Source organism: Patiria miniata, unplaced genomic scaffold (assembly GCF_015706575.1).
Source record: "Patiria miniata isolate m_02_andy unplaced genomic scaffold, ASM1570657v1 HiC_scaffold_4, whole genome shotgun sequence".
NCBI classification, from domain to species: Eukaryota; Metazoa; Echinodermata; class Asteroidea; order Valvatida; family Asterinidae; genus Patiria; species Patiria miniata.
The window spans coordinates 1,483,909-1,507,581 of record NW_024037071.1 but is presented as its reverse complement, the minus strand read 5'-3'; the positions used below and the strand labels follow the sequence as shown (position 1 = coordinate 1,507,581).

At 42.5% G+C, this 23,673-nt stretch overlaps 2 protein-coding genes across 2 annotated transcripts in view; both read right to left on the bottom strand.

Moving 5' to 3' along the window:
- Positions 1–7,728, bottom strand: part of LOC119740163 — a 56,610-nt gene extending 48,882 nt beyond the window's left edge. The window contains exons 1-2 of the mRNA XM_038215373.1: positions 7,688–7,728; positions 4,423–5,250 (exon numbers count right to left, since the gene is read on the bottom strand). Coding sequence (XP_038071301.1) covers positions 4,423–5,085 — 663 coding nt within the window. The 5' untranslated portion in view covers positions 5,086–5,250; positions 7,688–7,728. The remainder of the gene's footprint in view (positions 1–4,422; positions 5,251–7,687) is intronic.
- A 2,799-nt stretch (positions 7,729–10,527) lies between these two features.
- LOC119740015 (polycomb group RING finger protein 1-like) lies at positions 10,528–20,273 on the bottom strand. The gene is made up of 8 exons (XM_038215204.1): positions 20,119–20,273; positions 18,263–18,335; positions 17,376–17,481; positions 15,675–15,827; positions 14,624–14,780; positions 13,212–13,353; positions 12,140–12,220; positions 10,528–11,711 (listed from the first exon to the last, which is right to left on the bottom strand). The coding sequence occupies exons 2-8, from the start codon at positions 18,290–18,292 to the stop codon at positions 11,646–11,648; spliced, it is 735 nt and encodes a 244-aa protein (XP_038071132.1). The 5' UTR covers positions 18,293–18,335; positions 20,119–20,273; the 3' UTR covers positions 10,528–11,645.
- Positions 20,274–23,673: the final 3,400 nt, after the last annotated feature.

Here is a 23,673-nt window from a genome sequence, read left to right as displayed (position 1 = left end):
CAGTGCGTCTTAAGAAGCACTGCTGGAAATTTCCGTTAGTATAGTTTTGTTTTTATTCGGCAAAGCGTGCGAAAGCGTTGACACGACGCACATGTGCGCGGGGTTGCTATAATTCATCGGATCAGTGCGCGACATCGCGTAGCTGCAATCGGCTCAGTGAGAAGCGTGCGAAAGCGTTGACACGATGCAAGAAATCAACGAGAGAAGGCCTTTCCAACGGTGCATCTTAAGAAGCACCGTTGGAAATTTCCGTTAGTATAGTTTTGTTTTTATTCGGCAAAGCGTGCGAAAGCGTTGACACGACGCACATGTGCGCGGGGTTGCTATAATTCGTCGGATCAGTGCGCGACATCGCGTAGCTGCAATCGGCTCAGTGAGAAGCGTGCGAAAGCGTTGACACGATGCAAGAAATCAACGAGAGAAGGCCTTTCCAACGGTGCATCTTAAGAAGCACCGTTGGAAATTTCCGTTAGTAGTTCTCTTTTTTATTTGGCGAAGCGTGCAAAAGCGTTGACACGATGCACATGTGCGCGGGGTTGCTATAATTCGTCGGATCAGTGCGCGACATCGCGTAGCTGCAATCGGCTCATTGAGAACGTGTCTCGGACACTGAATTCAGGCCCAATTCAAAACATGATTCAGCAACTTTTGAAATCAAGATCCTAGAATGCTGTTTTTCTCGGAATATACAGCTGAAGCTAAGCTGAAACTTCATCAGGTTAGTTGTTCAATACCCTTCTAAAGATTTTGAGCACGTTTGTTGCTTCAAACAAACAAAATGCACAAAATGGAATGAATAAAATGGACTATAGGCCCTACCTTTAAACGAAATCCTGTGGAATTTTAAAAGTTCAGTAAGACCTTACTAACCTTGAGGCGATACATGTCTACAGCTTCAAAATAATACTACACTTGTAGAGTTAGGTTCCTTTAAGTATTTTGGCCGTGTGGTACCATGACCGACCAACAAATGCCTCCTTGACAAGAGTATGGATCCAGGGATGTTGGCCAAACAGCTGCTCAGCACTGAGAGAGAGAGAGAAACCTGTTTGCGCAGAGACGGCCCAAGCCAGACTTAGACTTCCCCCTTCAACCTCAGATGGCTGTCTGCGATAATGTTCTCAGGCTTCCCGTTGTGTAGTTCTTTTTTTCTCCACCAATTGTATTAATTTATTGTTGGGGGAAATAGGACGAACATTAATGTAAGACAGATGTACATCCTGATATTTTTTTTTTTAGTGAGAATGTCAGAGAATGTATTGAATGTCACCGACTGTTTGTGTGGAAGCGCAGTGTAGGAAGTCGTTTGGAAGGGAGAAAAGGCTAGACTTGCTCGAAGACTCAGCCAGGAGCTTTGGATAATGAACGACAATGGTTCAATTATAGTTCAGCTACAAAGAAATCTTGCAGAGTATTATGAGAACAGCTGTGATATTATCTAGGGATGTCCCGAATTTACCGAATATTCCGTCGGAAAACAACTATTTGAATAGCTTTTTGTCGGTTTGAATATTCGGAAAAGGAAAAAACCACGCACACTATACACACACTACTGTGGTGCCATTCTATCGTGAAGTTACGGCACTTTATTGCCAGGTGCCACTTTTTTGTCGACGGTAACTTTTTTGTTGACAGCGGTTCGTTGTTGTCCATCCTTTTGGAAGGTTAAAAGCCCTTGACAGTTATAAAATACAGAAAAACACTCCGGCCGCCCATATTAATCGCCGCACGGAAATTGTAACTGGCGCAGTCTCTGCGTGCAAATTTCAACCGGCACGACACGCAGTTGCAGCTGGCAGTTTCTCAAATATCCGAATATTCGGTCAAATGCAGTTTCGAGTAATTGAATACTAAATTATTCGAACGTGGACAACCCTAATATTATCAACATCATTTTCTGCATTAAATGGCTATACATTATTTCTGTTCTTGGTCATTCTTGAAGTTGTATGCCTCTAAGTGATATATACGTTACATGTACATGTATGTGAGTGGGCTCTGACATTTTTGCAGGAAATTTGAGGCATGCAAGAATTTTAAGTACGACCACATGCAAGGTACCAATATGTTTTCTACAATTTTATGAAAAAGCCTGAATCTTGTAAATGCTGAAGGTCTTAAGTGTACACTCCTGGCATCTGATAATTTCCTGCTGTCATGTTAATCATACACTTGTTACAAGTGAGGAAGTAAATCTTGATTGCACCAATTAACTGCTTCCCTGGATGCAGCCTTGAGTTTTTGGTCTTACTCACTTAATTCTCTAAAAGTGTGTTCGCACTGGACTTTCTTTTGGTAAAACTAACTCAGACTGGTGACAACTTTACGGAGGTCGTCAACTGAACCAAATTATGACCTGTATTTTTAATTGTACATGTACATTACATACCTGCTGAATATACAATGTACATGGAGCATTTTTCTGTCAAATCCATTTTCAAAAACCCCCCTCATTTTTTTAACGACATAACTGATTTAAGTGTGGTCGCTTGTATAAACTTGTGTGTGTGACCCCCAATTTTATTTTTATAAAGATTTTAGGACAGGTAGGGCCGACTGTATGTTTATTTTACAGAGCATATATTTGAAGAACCTTTTTGCGATTACAGACGGATGGTTGATAACAGTTGAATTTCAAACACAAATAAATTGCATCATAAACATTCTTATTATTTCCAAACTAACGTATCAAGTTGCACAGATGTGTATTTTAGTTTCTCTATGATGACTTGTAACTGAGTCACTGTCTTGCTATTCAGAGTCTATATACACTGGGATGATTGATATCAACATGTTATGCCTCGGTGTAATACTGGATGATGTCTGTGTGTACACACGGACCTACTTCAGAACTTCAGTGTGCAAAGCACACAGTACCAGGGTACGTAGCTTTGAACCCTGACAGGGGATATGATGGTGCTTGTGTTCTTGGGCAAGACACATTACTACAATTGCCTCTGTGGAGTATAATGGGTACCTACCTGTGAGAGTAGTTCATAATTTTAGTACATATTTTGCACTGTGCCATAGTATTCCAACGAGCGCGAGTGGAACACGGAGTAGTGCGTCTGTGTCCCACTTTGGCCTCGTGGTATGTGGGACACAGACGCACTACATTCTTCCGTGTTTCACGAGCGCGAGCCCGATAACGAATTTATCTTCAAGCAAACTTGATGCACAGTAAAGATGGAACACACGTGGTAAACAATATGACTCACGAGTCACAGCGTTTAGTACAAGTCATGGACTGAGTCCGAGTCTTTAGCTGATGTGACTTGAGTCGAGTTCGAGTCACTAAAATTGCTACTCAAGACAGACTCTTGTCCCGGATTCCAGTCCCACAACACTCAAACTTGAGTTTAACAAACAATATTTGGAGTGTGGGTTGGTGGGGGGGGGGGGGGGGGGGGGAGGGTTGTCAGCCCACTACAGGGGGGAGTGTGTGGCCTAGTGGTTAGGGTTCATGACTCATGATCAGAGGGCCCGGGGTTCGAATCCAGCCGCTTGTCATATAATGTGTCCTTGGGCAAGGCACTTCATCCCCACTTGCCCCTCTCCACCCAGGAGTATAAATGGGTACCGGCATTAGCTGGGGAGTAACCTGCGATGGACTAGCATCCCAACCAGGGGGAGTAGAAATATTCTCAGTCGTTTCATGCTACTGAAACCGGAGATAAACGCCGGCCTGATTAGCCACATTGGCTCGGGACAGACTTTACTACTACTTTTGGGTTGGTGCGGGGGGGAGGGGGGGGGGGGGGAGGGGGGAGGGTTGTCAGCCCACTACAGCTTGGTTCCGGTAGTGACTCAATGTTTGGTATTACATACGGTACATGAACCGGTACATAGAATACAGTACAGTGATGATACGCACTTTAAGCCACAGCGTGTGACTCATGTCCTATGGGTGTTGCCTCCCAGTCATAATAAGCAATTGTTATTGAAGGCACTCGCCAGACAAATATTGCATCATCATGCTCATAGTCTTAAGGTTTCATTAGGCTGTCTGAGAAGGCAAATCACCTTGTACGATGACTATGTGGGCACGTACATGTAACCGCAAGTTTCGTTTACGGGGAATTGGCTTTTTCCTGTGCTGTCAATGTTATGCAAGTTTGTCCGGATTTTACTTCGCTATGCGAGTTGCACTGTGACGTCTTTAACAAAACGCACATAGGAAATTACGGCATATGGCAGGTATGGAAGAAAAAGTACAATGTATATTAACCATGATATCTACTTAATGATTCAGACAAATGATCCCAAACTCCTAGTCTGTTATCTCCTTGACCATTAGGCCTACTAGACGATTTACCGTTCAGCCAACAAAATTCCAATGAAGTTTAAGGATACTCAGCAAATATTCAAAGAGAAAGAAAATGAATCAGAGTCATCAGTAAGAGAATAAAGTCTTGTACTCACGAGTCTCTGTATGTCTCTTCTGGCATCTTTTTTGAGCTGTTCCAACTCCCTCTGATGCTCCCCCCACTGCCTCCTCAAGTCGGCCGCCCTCTGCCGATCTCCTGCCACCGCATCATTGAGTTCCTCCTCCACCTTGCGCTTGCCTCGCCTCAGCTCGTCCATCTCGGCCAGCAGTTTCCCTTTATCCATCTCAAAGGTCCGCTTGACCTCCTCTTTAGCCTCGGCCCAGACCTGCTGCTTGACCTTGAGGTAGTGGGTCTCTCTCTCCCGTTGGGCCTCTCCCTGGGTCCTGGCCAGCAGCTCCTGCTTCTGCTTCAGCAACCGGTTGATCTCCTGGTCGTGCTGCTTCTTGAGCGACTCCCGCAGGGCGGCCAGCTCCCGTTGCTTCTCGTGACCCAGCTTGGATCTCAGCTCGCTGAGCGACTGCGTCGCCTTCTGCTGCTCCTGGTCCCGGACGCTCTTGACCTCGGAGAGCTTCTCCCGTTTCAGCTCCTTGACGTGAGCCTTCTCCGCCTCCAGGTCCTTTTTCAGGTGGCTGACGTGGGCTCGCAACTCGTCGACCACCACGCGGAGGTTGGCATTCTGAGCCTCCGCAGACGAACCTGGCACATACATTGTCTTACCGCTCCTTGGGGTAGCTTTTGGTATCTTTGAGCTGGACATTGCTCACACTCTTCACATCAACGCTGTATAAGGCACTAGGAAATTTCCAAATTTGGGGCAGAATCCCAACCACCCTCTACTGCAGCACCTCTACTAGTTTTGAAGCACCCCGATTTTGACGGCGTCGTTTCGTGTAGTTTTTGCATAGATAATTCTCCATCTCACCTGCAAAAATAACAAAATCTAAATCAATTTTTCACTTACATGTATGTTCTTTCTCAGTGGGACACATTTTTATGAATGTCTTTGATAGCAAACATTAAGCTTGTTCTACACCTTGTATAGATGGATCAACTCCCCCACTTTCACTATCAGTTGTTTTTTTAAGGAAGAAATTTTTCTAATAAGCCACTTTTTTCTATCATAAACCTCAAATGTCAGTCATTATAAAATAGTAAGAGTTTTAAACTAATTGAGGAACAAAGTTGAGACTGAAACAATTCTCGAAGAAAATGCTCTTAAAAATAAAAATGTAGACTTTTTTATCATGCATATCTATCAAAGTATATGTACATGTAGCCTACAGTAGTGTGCAGTTGATGTTGAATGAAAAAAATAATAGGAGAATAATTTTTAAAAAAGTGACAAAAGTCAAAACTCAAAATTCTTTTTAACGTGCCCTCCCCATAACCATTCAGGCTAGGAGACATTGTAGTATGCGGAGCACCATAGTTCTAGTTTGGGGCCCCTTTCTAAGATAGAGTAAGTAAGACAACAAACGTAACCCACTTTTTATATGTTAAAAACAAAACAGCAGGCGATGTTGAAAAGCAACAGGAATGCCATGGAAAGAGATTAGGGTAGGGAATTTACATAAAGCATGAGTTAATGAAGACAAAATACAAGTTTACAACATGAAAATGAATATGGTGTCGTGTAGCCCCACTAGTGTGGCCGTCGGTATGCTGCGCTGAACCCAAGGCCACACACCGTGGTCTGCGCACTACTGAGGACGTTTTCATAATTTCAACAGCGAATTTCTTACATATGGTTGTATTCTACGATGTCCCAACTTTCACTTCTGGGATGCTTGGGTGTAATGATGTTCAATTTTCCAAGATATTCTTGAATCTTTCTGGAGCCCATATGCACTCGTGAAACGTCTGGTGATGGCAGCCATTTTGAATGTGACAAGAGATGACCTCAAGCTGTGACGTCGCGTTTATGCAAATTGCTTGTCGAGCGAGGGTGCGAGTTGCAAATGCGACGGCTGTTTCCTGTACCATGCATTTATCGTCTGGGGGCCACGTGCACTGATCTCTATTCAGGATCTACGGCACAGGAAACAGCCGTCGCATTTGCAACTCGCGCCCTCGCTCGACAAGCAATTTGCATAAACGCGACGTCACAGCTTGAGGTCATCTCTTGTCACATTCAAAATGGCTGCCATCACCAGACGTTTCACGAGTGCATATGGGCTCCAGAAAGATTCAAGAATATCTTGGAAAATTGAACATCATTACACCCAAGCATCCCAAAGTGAAAGTTGGGACATCGTAGAATACAACCATATGTAAGAAATTCGCTGTTGAAATTATGAAAACGTCCTCAGTAGTGCGCAGACCACGGTGTGTGGCCTTGGGTTCAGCGCAGCATACCGACGGCCACACTAGTGGGGCTAGGTTACTCCTAGAACTATGAGGCTCCACGTAGTGGAGCCTCATAGGTTCAGAAGCCCGCAAAATTGTTGTCAGCACAAAACACTAATTAAGTACAAAAACGTCCATCCCAAGCAGGCCGTTTTCCACAGAACCGCTGCACAGTTTGCCCCTAAACTCCATACAATACCTCATGACATACTCACGTTATGTGCACCCAACAAACATCGGTGGATTCTGTCTGTTTTTCGGCAAAAATGATGAAAAATATGCCCTTTCTGCACTGAGCCAACCTAACACTTGAAACGAGCACGCGTGCAGAATGATCGCAGTTATTTTCGGTTCGATCGCTCGGAGCGCGCCGCGGGGGGTACGTACTTGCACTTGTACGCATGTGCATACTATCGTTCCGCTCCTACACCATACCCCCCGCGGCGCGCTCCGAGCGATCGGACCGAAAATAACTGCGATCATTCTGCACGCGTGCTCGTTTCAAGTGTTAGGTTGGCTCAGTGCAGAAAGGGCATATTTTTCATCATTTTTGCCGAAAAACAGACAGAATCCACCGATGTTTGTTGGGTGCACATAACGTGAGTATGTCATGAGGTATTGTATGGAGTTTAGGGGCAAACTGTGCAGCGGTTCTGTGGAAAACGGCCTGCTTGGGATGGACGTTTTTGTACTTAATTAGTGTTTTGTGCTGACAACAATTTTGCGGGCTTCTGAACCTATGAGGCTCCACTACGTGGAGCCTCATAGTTCTAGGAGTAGGGCTAGGTGTCGTGATACTACTGACACCACAGTACAGTGCACAGTGCCAGCTCACACGCGAAAGCCGCAAGCGCAAAACAAATGTAAAACCTGTAGGCCTACCCCGGTCCGGTTACAAAATGTAAATTACACAACTACCAACATGTCTGTTAGCAAAAGGTACGTTAATCCAAACAATCTCGTAGAATACCGGAAGAAATCAAGAATAACGTTTTAAACAGCTCAGTACTCACCCAGCACTCGCCCGTTGCTGACGACGCTTCCCCATCTTGTGTTAAAAAGGGGATGCACGGTATGTCGCGGGTAACCCGTAATCTATTACGCACGACCCATAGCAAAACAATGACTCGCGGACTACCCGGAATCTGTCAATTATAACTGTCTTCAACAGGTGGCGCTGTTTTTATAAACAGGTGGATTGTGCGCACACCATACAGAGTAGGCCTACGTAGCGGGCAGGGCGGGTAATTTGGAGGGGGGGGGGGGCTTTTGATCAAGACATTTGTTTTCGGCAATTAGGCAATTCCAAACGTTTGTCCAGAATTTTCCCAGGGTGTTAGTAAAATTTCCTATGTAATCTTGGCCTCTCAACAAAAACAGAGTAATTGGCGATGATATAATATTGTATGCAATATGTGCCGCAGCACCTTGTAAACCCTTATATAAAGGTGCTACATAATGGGTCTCATATTTATCATTTACTTCATTTACCCGTCTTTCAAAATAGACATAGTTACCAGCCCCTTGAGTACCTAATTGTTGCTAGATAAGACTCCGGTATTTTTTATTATTTATCAAATTTAACTCTAACTACTTTAAAGAAGTATTCCTGTGCTATTTTTGAGTTCCATCTTGACAAATAGAATTTTCTTTTTCAATTTCTATTTTCCTACAAATATGCAAGTTTTCCCCTTTTGAATAAGACATCGAACGAAAAAATCCCTTGGTTAGTTTTGGTTACTGACTTATTTCTACACAAGAAATCAAATTATTGGCTGCTAGAAAATAATTCGGCTTTCGCAAGGGTGGTTCATTTGTGCGCAAAACGAAATTCCTTTTTTCAGAGGGTTGGAGATGCCCAATGATAGGAATATTTTTTTTCTTTAAAGCAAAACAAAACATACAAATTGAAAATCTATTTTTTGAAGAGCACAAGGTGTCATCAGGTAATCTGTTCGGTTTGATTTCTTCAAAACTGTGGTCCTTCATTCAATCTTTTTAAATACAGAAATAATTGAGCATTCATTTTGCTATTGTTCTACAAAGGTGACAAGTCTATCAGGAATGGTGAAAACGGAAAACTTTTCCAAAAATTATTTTAGGTGGGCTTTATTTTATTTCAAAATGACATTTACACCTATTAACAATATTATTATTTTATACATATTTACAATATCTACATGGATAATTACTATAACATTTATGTACATGTACTTGCTTTTTTATTCAAATCAAAGTCAAAGTTGGCTTGAAAGTTCGGCCACATTTTTAAAGTTTAGGGTAATTTTGTACCAGCTGTAACCAGCATAATTTGTGTCGTTTCAGTTCATTGTACATAATACATTATGAGCTGTTTACACACAAAAAGAAGAAAATATCATATCTCTCTAGAGTTGAGATTTTTCAAAGAATTCCTTCATTACATTGGAAAGCTACATGTTCTCGCCATGCCACCTTGCTCTATTCAATAACATAATTTCCCTGCTAAATTTATTTTAACAAAGTTGTATTCCGAAGCAGCCTGTTTATTTAAATCACATAATGTAAATATATAGGGTAAAAAAAATAAACATTGGAAAAAACCCACATTCCTTCCTTTAATAAATGTTGACATTATAAAACAATCTTTCGTGCATCTCAAAAACATTTCTCAAAAAAACCCCCAAAAACCCCAAAGAAATGGATAACCCGAAAGACTGATATTTGTTCACATGTCTACCTCTGGCTAGTCTATGGAATGTCCCTTTGCACGGCCAGGGGTCTATGATATGCGAGCAGATTTGGCGATTATAGATTATGCATCTTGACTTTGAGATTCTGACCATTAATTCAGCCGGCGCCCTCTATCGGGTCTTTCATAACCTGTTGTTGTATTACAAAAACGTGTCAGCCAAATTGACAAATCAACAGCTTAGTCACACATTTCTGATTGAAATGACGTCACAATTTCTAAAGTCGACTCTGGCTGGCTCGCGGGGTTGATTTTAATTTGCATTGCTCACATATACCAGACGTTGGTTACAGAGATGGCTCTGTTGAACAACAGGTGACACTTTGCTTGCGTTCGAGCGTGCTAAGTCTCGTGTTAACATGAGTATACTCCCGAGTGCACGAACGGCAGAAGTACGACCCTGCACTCGGGAGTAGCAAGAGTAACATGCTCGAACGCACCCTCAGACTCTACCTCCGCCAGCTACTTCTCAAAACCCCAATCCTCACAGACTCTTCGAAAGAAATTCATTTTTGTGTGTGTGCATAATTGAGGGAGATCCCAGTCACTAGAGGCCTTTTCACATCGTCGTCTCCAGGGATGTAGTCCATCATCAAGTCCCCGCAAGTCCATCACAACTCCTCCAGTCCCAATTCAAATCAGAAGCTCTTCAAACGAGCTTTGACAAAGGCGTTCCTTTGTTATTGTTCATCCACTGTTACTTGTGACTGGACTTGCAACTGGACTTGCGACTGGACTTGCGACTGGACTTGCGACTGGACTTGGGACTGGACTTGGGACTGGACTGGAGATGGACTTGCGACTGGACTTGGGACTGGATTTGTGACTGGACTTGTGATGACTTGAGATGGGCTTGTGTTGGAGCTGTGACGGACTCGACTACATCCCTGTCATCTCCTCTACCCGTGTTGAAATCAACACAGGCCCACCATAAGCGGAACTGGGTCTCATCAAACACGGGTAGGCGAGGCACACCATTCACTCTTAGACCGGTGTGTACACGGGCCGGCTGTAGAGTTTAGATTTTTACTCGGGTAGAACCTCTCAACCTTGGCCCGAACCAGGGTTGGATTTTACCCGTGTAGAGCGCTGGACCAAGGTAGAAGCCATGTTGGATTGATGCTAGTGTGAAAGGGGGCCTGAAATGTGTGTGTTGGACCCGGGTCCAAGATTGAGATTTTAGACAGTGTGAAAAGCCCTTATTACTTCACATGGGGTTTGATACCCCATGAAAGTTAGTACAAACAATATGCCATTATGTTCTTACACAGATTTTGGAGAATCCTGGAAGGTTCTTGGAGAAAAAAAAAACTGGAAAGAATTGGGTTCCAATAATCCATTTAGTAATAGTCTTTGGTATCTCAAACAGCTGCATGATTAAGGGTAAGAATAAGCGGAGGTAGAGCTCAAGCATTCCTACTAAGATGTATCGACTATTCGTTATCCCACGAGCGCGAGTGGAACACGGAATAATGTAGTGCGTCTGTGTCCCACATGCCACGAGGCCAAAGGACGAGTGGTATGTGGGACGCAAGACCCACTACATTTCTGTGTTCCACGAGCGCAAGTTTATTGTTTTATGTTAATGTACTAAATGCCTGTGCAAAAAGATAATCTAAAAATGTCAAGTTCACGGACCCCTACTGCTTATTGCGATGCACATGGTTACCGATGATGCAACCTCTTTAGACTGGTTCCATTAAATTGACAAGACTTGTCTGCCCACTGTGAACAAGACAAGGTTTGGAGCTATGTAGTTCACTATTAGTTCCAGCAGGAACTTGCTCCTCGAAATACCCTACATGATTTTTACTTGGCAAAATAAGGGTGTATGAGTCAGCCAGGGGTTATTGTTTGTGGAACAAAGAAAACTGAAGTGGTATGGCCACGGGACAAGAGCAAAATGGACTGGCAAGCACCATCCTCCAGGGCACAGTGAGAGGAAAGAAGGAGACCAGGGAGGCAGACAAAGAAGACGGGAGACAGCATCCATGATGACTGGACCGGATTGGACTTCGCCCAGTCGCAATTTGTAGCCAGAGACTGCCAGGGATGGAGGAAGCTTACCCAGACTGCAACAGCTGTGACACCCCCACGACCATACGTGGTTACGAGACGAAAGAAGAAGAAGATGGGCCAGCAGGGGATATCACTTTTGTTTCATAAATCTTGTAGATGCTTTGTTATTCATAATGAGCTCAACAGAAAAGTGCCACACTTTTGGCCGAATGTTAGCCGGTTCATCCGTTTTTGTCGGCAGCGGACTTACTGGACTCCACCTGGTAGTGTAGAACCATGGGAGCTGCCTGCAGTGAAAGAGGAATACAATTTTTTTAAGTTGTATTTTTCTCTGGATGGTTTATGAATCCATCACATTATATGGTGCATGGGCGGACTGATTAACCCTTACAGAACTCAACCCATCAAACCCCAACGGCATGTTTTGTTGGAATCTGTCAGGATAGGTACAGTACCCCTAAACTGACAGTCTTTTACATTGGGATGGCACACCTCTAGAATCAAAGTCAGAAATATGTGTGTACAGTTTCCAATATGGTGTTGGAATTTGCTAGGATGGGTATGGTTCCTAGTAAATCATGCTAGGGAGTTAGGGTTACGCCAGCTGGCTGAGACCACAGTATTGCAATGTTCCCCACAATTTTTCTAATGCATCCAGAAAATGGCGTCATTTACAGCACACTACATCCTATTGGAAAGTAAGCTATGAACATACCTTGCCCTGCCAATGGGCTAACCACACGTACTTCATTGGCTCATCCTCGTACAGAATATGGTCATCACAATAAAGATTGATCTGTTGATAAAAAGAAATAACCAAAAATTACTTGGAAGATGTTATTTACAAAAACCATCGTTCACTTTTGCGGCAAGATCCTCAAAAAATATTTCCCCTTTTTTTAATACACTGTACACATTATCATCAACGTTTTTAGACCCAACTTTTTTTCAAGGGATAGATTGGTCTGCATTTTTTTCCTCACGGAAACTTGACCGTTAAATACAAGCTTTGGGTAAACAAGAGTGGCATGGTCTTTAATAGCTTGTAAGAAGGACTTTTGTGTCGGATAGATGAGATACAAATTTTAATATCAAGTTTTGCGCTTTTTCCATGATTTTATTAGTGTAATTCCAGCGGAACGGACAATACAAATCAGACGTTTTAATTGTGCCTTTAGTTCTGGATCATTTCTCTGAATCATTAACCCTAACCACCCCAACTCCATCAAAATCCATCACCCCATTTTGGTGGGTTTTAGGGCACTTGGTCCAGAAGGCCTGGCATGACTAAATATTGATGGAGTATGATGGACTTCGGCCTAATGGCCTGAAGCAGTGCTAGGGTTATCTGGTTTTGCCTGGCTTCCTGTACTGCTATTGTGATAAAAGCCATGTGTAGCAAGTCCATGAATGTCAACCAGTGCGTCAGTGGTGGATTCCATTATGTCATGTACAGTTTTGTATTGGAAGCACAGTGATTGATGGATTTTGATGGACTTGGTCCAGTTCCTTGTAAAAGACGCTAGGCAGTTAGGGTTAATCAGATATCGTGCTCGATTGGCTCAGTCACGGACATTACATTTTCTCCCATAATGCTGGAAAAGACCATTAGCTCTGTATACTCGGTCCAAGAACTTGTCAGAAAAAAAGAAAAAAAAGTTTGCTCGGGCAGGACTCGAACCCACAACCTCCTGCTCACTAGTGCCGACACATCAGTGAAGGGCAAAACTCAATATTACAAATACTCTATATAATTTATTTGTAGACTTCCTATGTATATTACTGACCTCCATTCTGTCTGGGATTGCCAGCTTCTTGACGAGCAGTTTCTGCAGGTGGGAGACGCAAGCTCGCACCGAGCAACGGATGTACCGCTTCTGAAGGACTGTACATGTATATGCTCCCTCATGCTCGCCAACTATCTGATATCTGCAGAAACAACAAACACAAACTTGTTTCAAGAAAATCTTACTATTGTTGTATTACAGTTACACTCACAAACTGAAAGAATTTACAGTGAAATCTCGATAAGTCAAACCTCAAGGGAACAGGTTAAAAATTTGACTTAAAGGGAATATACATCATTTGCTTTTGCCGTAATTTTCAGAAATGGATGGAATTGGGGGTTGGAAATATATAGCAAATATAGTTACACCGACTTTTTTGAGGTTTTGGGTTCGAAAATGCTATAAAAACCAAGAAAAACAATCATTTTCCTGTAGTCTGGTTCCCTGACTCCATATAAGAAGAAACAGAGCAGTTTACATACATTGGGGAATTGTAAGGTCAGGGAACCAGTCTAGCTGGCTTGTACCCGTTCATAGGTGTGTAATCGATTGCAAACAAGTGCGATAGTCAATTGGGGCAAGTATTTGGGAAAAAAGCCAGTTTTTTCCAACGTTGGTCAGTCGACCAGCGTTGGAAATTGATACGAAAATACCACTTTTCTTGAAAATGACAGTATACCAGGTGCCATGATTTTACAGGATGCTTTACACTGTCATTCACTAACAGTCCAGCAAGGTATTTCAAAATGATTTGGTAGTTTTATTTTTTTATGTTTGCGAATGTTGTATTTTCCCTTTAAGCAGAGTTTTGAGTTAAGCAGGGTTGTATATCATTGTTATACTACTGAAGGCAATAGATTCTTTGTTTGACTTAACAGTTGTTTTGAGTTGTCAGAGTTTGACTTATCGAGATTTCCCTGTAGTAACAGTCAAACTAACACACTGCAGGATGCCCTCCATGCTGCAACCTGTGTCTAAACTGTGCCAACCTGTCAACATGCGCCTAACAAGGAATGATTGTTGCAGCTCTGAAAAAAAAATTGTGAAGGAAACAGAACATTCAAGCCACTCAAAAATCAAAGTCTAACATTTGGAACAATTTGTAAATGGAATTTGATTATTTTCGAATAACTGGCTGGGATAGCCCACAAAAGTCTTTCCACTTATTTCCAGAGGGGTCTCTTGGTACATGTAGAAGATGTGGAAGGAAATCACAGTTTTAGCGGTGGGAGGAAAAAACCCAGAATATTCTAGGGAAAAGCCACGGAATCAGGCAGGGATGGAAACCCAATCCACATGTTGGCCCAGGCGGGATTCGAACCCGGGTCACAGCGGTGGAAGGCGAGGAAAGTACCGCTACGCAAACCTGATCCCCTAAACATTACATTTATAGAACAAAAGAGGGCGCTCACCTGTACTTTTCCAGACACAATGACACCTGTTCATCATTCCGGTAGAAGTGGCCGCCGGACGGATCCAACTTGCCACTGAATGACTTCTGCTGCACTTTACTCTGTACTTTGTCCAAGCCTCGCGCTCGATAGAAGTCCCTCTTTCTTCGTTCCTCACCTACACACAAAGGAATATTTTAATTATTTTAAATTAAATTAATTAATTTATCAAATATACCACACTGACTAGGTTCACTCTTAATTATTTGTACTGTCTGTGAAGTCCCACGTGTCAATTTTGCACTCATCATCGTGAAAATTCCAGACAAGTTTACTTTTTTTTTTCTTTTTTTTTTTTATATTTTAAAAATATTGTAGTACTCTCTTACTATTCTGAAAATTAGGAATTTTTGACAATTTCAAATATTTTGAGCTACAAACAAGGGACATTTTTTTACTTAAAAACATTTAGTAAAACAAAGAGTGCTACTATCTGAACTGTTGAATTTGAAAGAAATTGGGTTTTAAATTATCACGAAATACCTAACTGGATTGTTAGGGAATGACAGTCAAAAGCATCCTGTAAAATCGTGGCTCCTGGTGTGCTGACATTTTCAAGAAAAATTGTATTTTTCCAATGCTAGTTGGCCGACCAGCATTGGAAAAAAATGGCTGTTTTCAAAAACTGCTCCTAATTTTTCATAATTAGTTATTCCGCATTTTCTTTGCAATTGATTACACACCTGTGAAGAGGTACAAGCCTGCTAGACTGATTCTCTGACTTTACAATTCCCCAAAGTCTATAAATTGCTCCGTTTCATCTTAAGTGGGGACAGGAAACCAGACTACAAGAACATGCTTAGTTTCCTTGGTTTTTCCAGCATCTACAAGCCCAAAACATGAAACAAGTCAGTTGAACAATATTTTCTGTAACATACTAATCCTCCAAATCCATTTATTCTGAAAATTGCAGCAAAAGCAAATGTGGTACATTCCCTTTAAGCACTAATACAGGCATTATCCTGCTGGTCAAATGTGAAGAACGGCTCCACAGATAGCCCTGTGTGCTTACTTTCAAAGAGATTAGGCACCAGACCGTAGACGACATCTTGCATGGTTCTGTCCGGCCTGAGATTGATAAGGGGTTGCGTCTCGTGGATCTTGATGTTGCACATTGGGCACTGCTTGGACATCTGCAGATACTTCACAATGCAGCTCTTGCAAACTGCAGGAAGGCAAGACTCAAATTTTAGATAAAAAAATGTTTCAGACGTCGGGGCTCAAATGGCTGGTCCTAGCGGGCCAGCCTTGGCAGCCTAGCGTCCTCTTTGTATGCACATCTCGCACAACAAGTTTGGAACTAAGCAGTTTTAAAGATATAGTCTATCATTGTAATTTGTGCATTTTGTTCGTTTGAAGTAACAAAAGTGCTCAAAATCTAAAGAAGGGTACTGAACAACTAACCTGATGAAGTTTCAGCTCAGCTTCAGCTGTATATTCCGAGAAAAACAGCATTCTAGGATCTCAATTTTAAATCAGATGTTGCTGAATCATGTTTTGAATTGGGCCTGAATTCAGCGTCCGAGACACGTTCTCACTGAGCCAATTGCAGCTATGCCATGTCGCGCACTGATCCGACGATTTATAGCAACCGCACGTGTGCGTGCGTCGTGCCAATGCTTGTGCGCGCTTAGCCGAATAACAATTTCCTACGGTGCGTCTTAAGAAGCACCATTGGAAAGGCCTTCTTTCGTTGATTACTTCAAAATGACAGCTTGCCAGAAAGAATAATGTCACAGGGAGTTTAGTCCCCTTACTATCTTTCAACCAAGTATGTTTTAAACAATGATTACACCAGATAGCTGCAAATGATGGACTATAGCTTTGAATTATAAAATTTGCGGGTAACACCATGTGGGAAAGATATCTCTTCTTGGAAGAAGTGTGGTTCTGGAAAGAACCGGTCGGTTGAGTGTAGAACTCAACTTTTCGAACAGTGTGCTCTGTCCGTTCTCAGGACGTCGAGTAGAAACGTCAAGTTGTACACTCAACCGACCGGTTCTTTTCAGAACCACACCTCTTTTAAGAAGAGATATCTTTCCACATGGTGTTGACCGCAAACTTTATATTTTAAGCAGTTTTAATTATCATCCTTGTTTGGACATTTCTCGGTGAACAAAAAATCTTAAATTGTTTTGTCACGGAAAGTTTCTGGTTCAATTTGATACCTCACTTGGGAACACTGTGTAAACAATAACGAGATCACAAGTGCTGAAGCTTGTGAAACCCCAAACCTAAAAGTTGCACTTAGCGAGATTTTCAATGGACATTGCAACACTCAGAGCCGGCTACAGCTAGCCCACATCCCCCTGGCCATGCCCCATGAGTAATTGCGTCATTCAAAACGTTTATCATTGATGGAAGAGGGCTAGTATTGGGTTCAATGCTCCATGCCTCATGGCTGCAAATTGCTCAGCTGATCGGTTTGTCTCGGACTCTCCGTATAACGTGTGTGAGTTACCTGCCATTGTTTTGACCAGCTAGAATGAATGTCCTGGGCCTTCACGCATTTGAATTCCTATGGAGCCGATTGTCGGCTCTGGGCTTTTTGCACAGAGGATAGATAATTTAATCTAGAACCGATTCTTCTGGAGCCGGAACCGAGCATAGCGGGTACCTGGTTCTTGAAAAAATTGGACTCACGGTTCTGATTCTCACATTGGAACCAGTTAGAAACGGGGAACCGCTGGAACTGCCCAATACTAGTACTCACACGTATGGAGGCATTCTGTGATGGTGGTAGCATCGATGAAGTATCCTGCGCACAAGATGCAGACGATGTTCTGGTTCAAATTCTTAATCTTCAATTTCAGCTGCGGCTGTACAGAAGTGACAATATATACCAACGGATTATAGAAGGAGTTAACAGTTAACCCAACCGTGTTCGAAGGGCAGACCTCATTGGAACAAAAGATCCAATCCTTCTTTCTTCACCATTTGTACTGACCTAGGAATCAGTTTAGGCAACGTTGTTCAATCAAATTCTCCTTGTCTTTTGTTTTTGTGATGTTGGCTTGAATCACACCAGAGGAGGCACGTGTATATGTTTAAAGTTTTAGGTTACACACTAATTATATCCAATTATATATACAACAAAAAAAAAAATGGGGGGGGGGGGAGGTGGGTATTGTAATATATTTGCTAATTATAGATCTTTTTAATAAACCACAGTGGAAATTGGTTGAATGACTGCAGTAGACTATGAACCATCAAGTACAGACTATGTTTTACACACTGCCACACTAGGGGCACGTGGGTCAAGTCATGATTCTGTGTGATTTGGTTCATCAATACTCTGACTCAGGGGTGCATAGATTACATAAAAAAAATCCTGTATTTCTCAACATTTTCTCGAATTATCAGTTTTAGAGGGGGCAGGGACATTTCGCCCCCCCCCCAACCCATTAAATTTACACCACTATGACTTCGCGCCTCTTTTTCTTTTTTTTTCTTTTCTTTTTTTCTTCTTTTCCGGGGGGGGGGGGGGGGGGGGGGGGGGGGTGGGGGGCAAGCGCCCCCCCTTGCCCCCTCCTTGGACGCCCATGTCTGAGCCAGAATTGGCATACAGGGGGAAACATATTTATTTTCCGTTGAGCATACCTCTTCATCTGTACCTCCATATCTGAACATTTTTGGGCACACGTTGACAACCTATCAATATTGCCGGACTCAACTGAAAAACAAAAGAAACAAACAAATGCCATGACGGAAAATGACCTTAAAAGTTTATATTAAAGGTCATTACCCTGTTACTTAACAAACAAAGTAGAGGGAACATTTTGACTTTTAACCAATTTGTAAAGTGGCACTTTTTGGAAACTACAGTCTTTCTGCATTTCGTGTATGCTTTTCCTGTTGGTTGCTACCCCTAGAACTATAGGTATTCATGGTATTACGAGTAATACCCATAGTTCTAGGGGTAGTTGGTTGCAACGTTCTTTTTATAGCTTCACGGTCGCAATAACCACAATTGACAAAAGGGTTTATATGGTGAACGTAAATTTGCTGTAACTTTGATCTGTTTGTCCCATATTGATGAAATAAATTATTTCAAATTCACAGCTCTTTCAAATTAATTAAAAAGGAAATTGTGAGTTAAACATAGTCCGAGTAACTAGGACTGTACGGATCGCTTTTTTAACATTTGGACATGGTCGGGCGATAGTAGCGCCCCGACCATGTCCAAATGTTAAAAAAGCTATCCGTAGAGTCCTAGTTACTCGGACTATGTTTAACATTACTACGGTGTTAATTAATGATGCATAAGTGACTATTCAATTTCATGCGTGTCCTCATTGCCAATACTGCGCATGTTTCATTTCAAATCAATGTACCTAAATCAAAAATGGGCTACCAAGTTCTAGAATTAACGTTAGAACTTACTAGCAGGCACACGAGTACGAGTGCCTTTCCTTTCTAGCCGGGGGGGGGGGGGGGGGGGGGGGGGGGGATTTACATATATGTATGTACCTGTTTACAATCAGGTTGACTACCTATGCGTATGTAATCATAGAAGGGAGTAATTGCAGAATACCCCGCCACGCGAAAATTACCCCCTAAAAATAAATGGCTACGCAGTGCAGAAATGTCCAAAGTACATCATGTACATCGGGAAGTGGATACGCGGATACAATATGGTATTTTGATGTTAATTTTAGGGGACGATAACTTTTTAGCATTTATACCTCTGCCATTTTTAATATATGCTTTTTTTGTTAACACATTTTTATAGATTTTTATAGATTTATATATATTCTTTGTGTAGCCAGAGGTATTGGAATTGAAGGCCTTCGGGCCACAGTTTTTAGGTAAACTTTTTTAATTCCGGGCATATGCCCCTGGCTTTCGTCATGTTCGTTTTTGTTTTCTTGGTTTTTGGTTTTCTCTATATGTGATTGTTTGTTGTTTGTGTTTTTAATGCCGAATAAATAATAATAATAATAATAATAATATACAGTACTGTAGGGTCTAAAGAGGGCGCTATTTCCCTGTAATAAGAAATGAGGCCAGCAGGGACAACGTGAATTGAATGGGGAGCAGGGGTTCAATAAATGTCTAAGTCCAAAGTAGGTGCTGGGAAGTGGATACGGGGATACGGGGTAGACTTAATTTTTAGCGGAGGAAAATATTTTTGAGAACGAAGCATCCATATCCATGTTGGAAAATAACAAAGGCGTAGACCGCAACGTGAGTTGAATGGGGAGCAGGGGGAAAATGTCTTAAGTCCAAAGTAGGTGCTGGGAAGTGGATACGCGGATACGGGGTGGACTTAATAGCGGGCGTGCACGCGTGTGGTTTGGTTGAGCATCCAAGCGTGACTCCGTATCCGCGTATCCGGATACGAGGTGGGATAGGTGAGTGGCGGGGTATTCTGCAATTGAAGGAACTCTATGGTATAATATACGTAACGTATGGAGTGGACTGTTTTTCGGTGTCTACTAGTACTACTACTATACCTGGAAATTGAAGAAAAGTCCCCCTACGGACTGCTAGCTAGCTACCCGCCGGTCGGAGCATCATATGGCGCTCATACTTTCATAGCGCATACAGGACATGCGGCAGGTGCACCGAGAAACATTTAGTCTGGAGCCTTGACCAAAAGACTCTGGCTCATATGTTTAACAGAAACACTGTGGGGTATCACCGGTTCAGGGAACCAGACAAGCCAATGCATTTCGTTCGATTTTGGCACGATTTGTGGCAGCAATTAAGATGAACAATAATTGTTGTACGCCCCACGCCTACAGTCTTACATAAAGTGGTCAACGTCACTAGTCAGCGTAACTGGAGTTACTAGCTAAATAGCTATAAAGGGGCGGGGGCACCTGGGGTGCCCCAATTGTCTTCATTACTTCCATTGTTGCTTTCATCAGGAAGAGAGGAAATTGAAGCCGTCAGAATCTGTTTCCTTACATTTTTCTTTGAACTGGTACAAGTCAGGCAAAAACTGGTAGCATGAACTTTTCTTCATGTTTTTGTCGTGCCGCTGCTCTTTCTTCTGCCTTTTTCTAAGGCTCTTTTCTTCTTGAATTTTTCTTTATGATCCTTTTCTCCTCTAAATGCCTTTTGGATTCTTTTCTTTTGTGTTTCATAGTCCTTCTTTCGTTGTCGCTTCATACCTTTGAATTTCTTAAATGGTGGGAGCTTCATTTGTCAAAACGGAGAAACTATTCAATCTTGTATCTTGTTTCAGCAAGTTCGAGTGAGAACGACAGTTGACCGTACTTGGATTATCTTTGCTCGAGGCCAAGCTAGTTGACCGTAGTTGGACCACTGATCTCTATATAAAGACTGGATAGCGGATATGCATACAACATTCACACAGTAGACTTTGCATATTGACCAATTCGCCCCCGGTCTCACAAAGATGGCCGCGTATAACACGAACGTTCTACGCGTAAATACGCGCGCGTTGTATCAACAGTTGACGCGCATTTTGGTCACGTACACATATTATGATGTTCTAAAAGGGACACATTTCCGTAGTGATTATTATTTCAAAACGCCGAAAAAGTGATATTTGCGGCATTTTAGTAACCACGACATTAGAAAAACTGTAGTTAACCTTGGTCAGTGGTGGTGGTCAAAATATAAGTCAAGTGAACCGCGACGTTACAAAATAAATCATGCTGTCTATAAAAACGGCAACTTGTCCTTTGTAGATCACCAGCCGGTCTCACCAATATGGCGTCAAATTCGTACATTGTGCGGCTCTGTATTAGCTATCCAGTCTTTATATAGAGATCAGTGAGTTGGACTAGTCTTTAGTCGACTACATGTACTCGTACTCGGACCACAGTACTGAGGCCGGTCGCATCGCTGGTTACACCATGGAGGAAGGAATTCCTTCCTCCATGGTTACACTAGCCGTGCACATCCGCAAATCACACAGAGATTCAAAGCGCCCTCGTTAGTCTGCCTATAACAGAGCACAAAATACATCTAGTAGTCTGTGGAATATCTATGATACGCGAGCAGATTCGGCGATTGATTATGCAAAACAAGACCTCGAGATTCTGACCATTCAGAGGGCGCCTTCTATCGAGTCTTCCGTAACCCGTAATTGTATTACAAAAACATGGCATCCAAACTGACCAATCCACAGCTTGGTCCACATTTCTGATCGAAATGACGTCACAGTTTTTGTTGAAGTCCACTTGGCTGGCGCGAGGGGTCGCAAACAATTTGCATGTTAGGATGTATCAGACGTTCATCGTTTGGCTCTGCACACGTGATTATCGGATACTCGGAATTTAGGTATGCCATAGGGTGGCCACAGAGCACAGAAGTAGCCGGTAATTGCTCCGTTGGGTTTTAATTAGTCCTTCCTCGAGGGATTTAAGAAATCAAGCGGCAAACAGCCGGCGTAATGATTCATTCAACCCATTAAAATGTGCAGCTACTGAAGACAGAGAAAGCTCATTTCACTATAACATTTCACGTAACATTTCACTATAATAGTCGTGGGCAAAATATTCTGGGCGCAGACATTTTCGTAAACAAAAGTTGCATTATCTTTAAGTATTCTCAGGTGTGTCCGTAGGCAGATGGGGCCTACATGCAGTTAGAAGAAAATACATTAATGAATTGCCTATAACTACCAGTGACTTTTCTTTTCAGTAGTCACATTTTCGCGCCATCTGTTTTGCATACTACAGATGGAGGTGTTCCGCAGCTTGTACAACAAGCAAAAGGGTGCTGCCGACGGCATTCACATCGCGGACAACTACCGGCCCTTGCAGCCTCTCAATGACCGAACCATACTGTACAACCCACAGCATAACTACCGCTCACAGGTTGAGGCGTCAGTTTAGATGATCAATTTACTCGATAAATCTAACGATCCCTCCGATTTTTGTCACATTTTGACAAGAGTGAAATTAAACAATCATGTAGGGATAAAAGAGAATCGCCCATCCCAGTTATTGTTTGTGCATGTCATGTCTATCTCGTTGTTGTCTGTCAGATCTCTGATAACATTTATAATTTAAAATCCTATTACTGAAATTTACAAGGAAGAGGATCAGTTGGCCGACCACAGCCTCAGACAAATCAAGCATGAAATATCAAAAGGCATGCAGTATATTATCTTGTCAACTTGATTGTATAATTTTCTATTAGGTAGACTTGAAATCAAGTCGGCAAAAGTGGCCGGGTTTTTGTTTGCCCATCCGATCCGAGAACCGTGCCGCGATGTAGATAACCGCTAATTATTGGCTCCGTGCACAAGTACTCCCTCAACGGTAAGAGAGGGAGAGTCGAATACCAGTAAATCGACTCCCATAGGCCTCAGTGATGATTACTCGCACTTCCAAAAATGATCACAACTATCCAAGATGTTTGAAACAACCATTAAAAGTTGCCAGAGACACTTTCGAATTTAGCCAAAATCGAAGCTCATCACCACAGAAATTGCGTTTTCGTAGCCTTTTTGCGATTTTGCAATAGGCTGGTTAGCGGTTCCGCGCAAACATTGTCGTTGTGATTTTGTATTCAGGGGGTGGGAATCAGACTTAGGCCAGCCCTGCATATAATTTGCATACATTGGGAGGAAAACCTTTTTATGTATACATAATTCATTGCTAGATACCCGTCCTTACATTGGAAGTCCGAAGCAAAATGGAGGGACCGGGAATCAGTCTACCTTGCAATGGCACTTGGAGGCGGGGACGGTTTGTACACCCTGGACTCCAATATACGCGTGTACGTCGATTCCAATAATATTACCGACTTAAATAACTTGTTCTCGGCCTTGTACAAATATATGCAATTGCTACCAGATTTGGACGTAGGCAGTCTGATTGGTTTAGATTCAGGAGAATATGAACACGTGCACGTGCCATGCACGTGCACGTGTTCTATACATGGAATGTAAACGCTTTGAAGCTATTAACCCTGGTTCTCACTCAGCTAATAAATTGTCTAGTCCAGGTCCATCTGCTGGCACCTTTTGGGAATATGCACACAAACTGCATATCAGAATCTTCTCTGACTTGTTTACGGGATCCGTA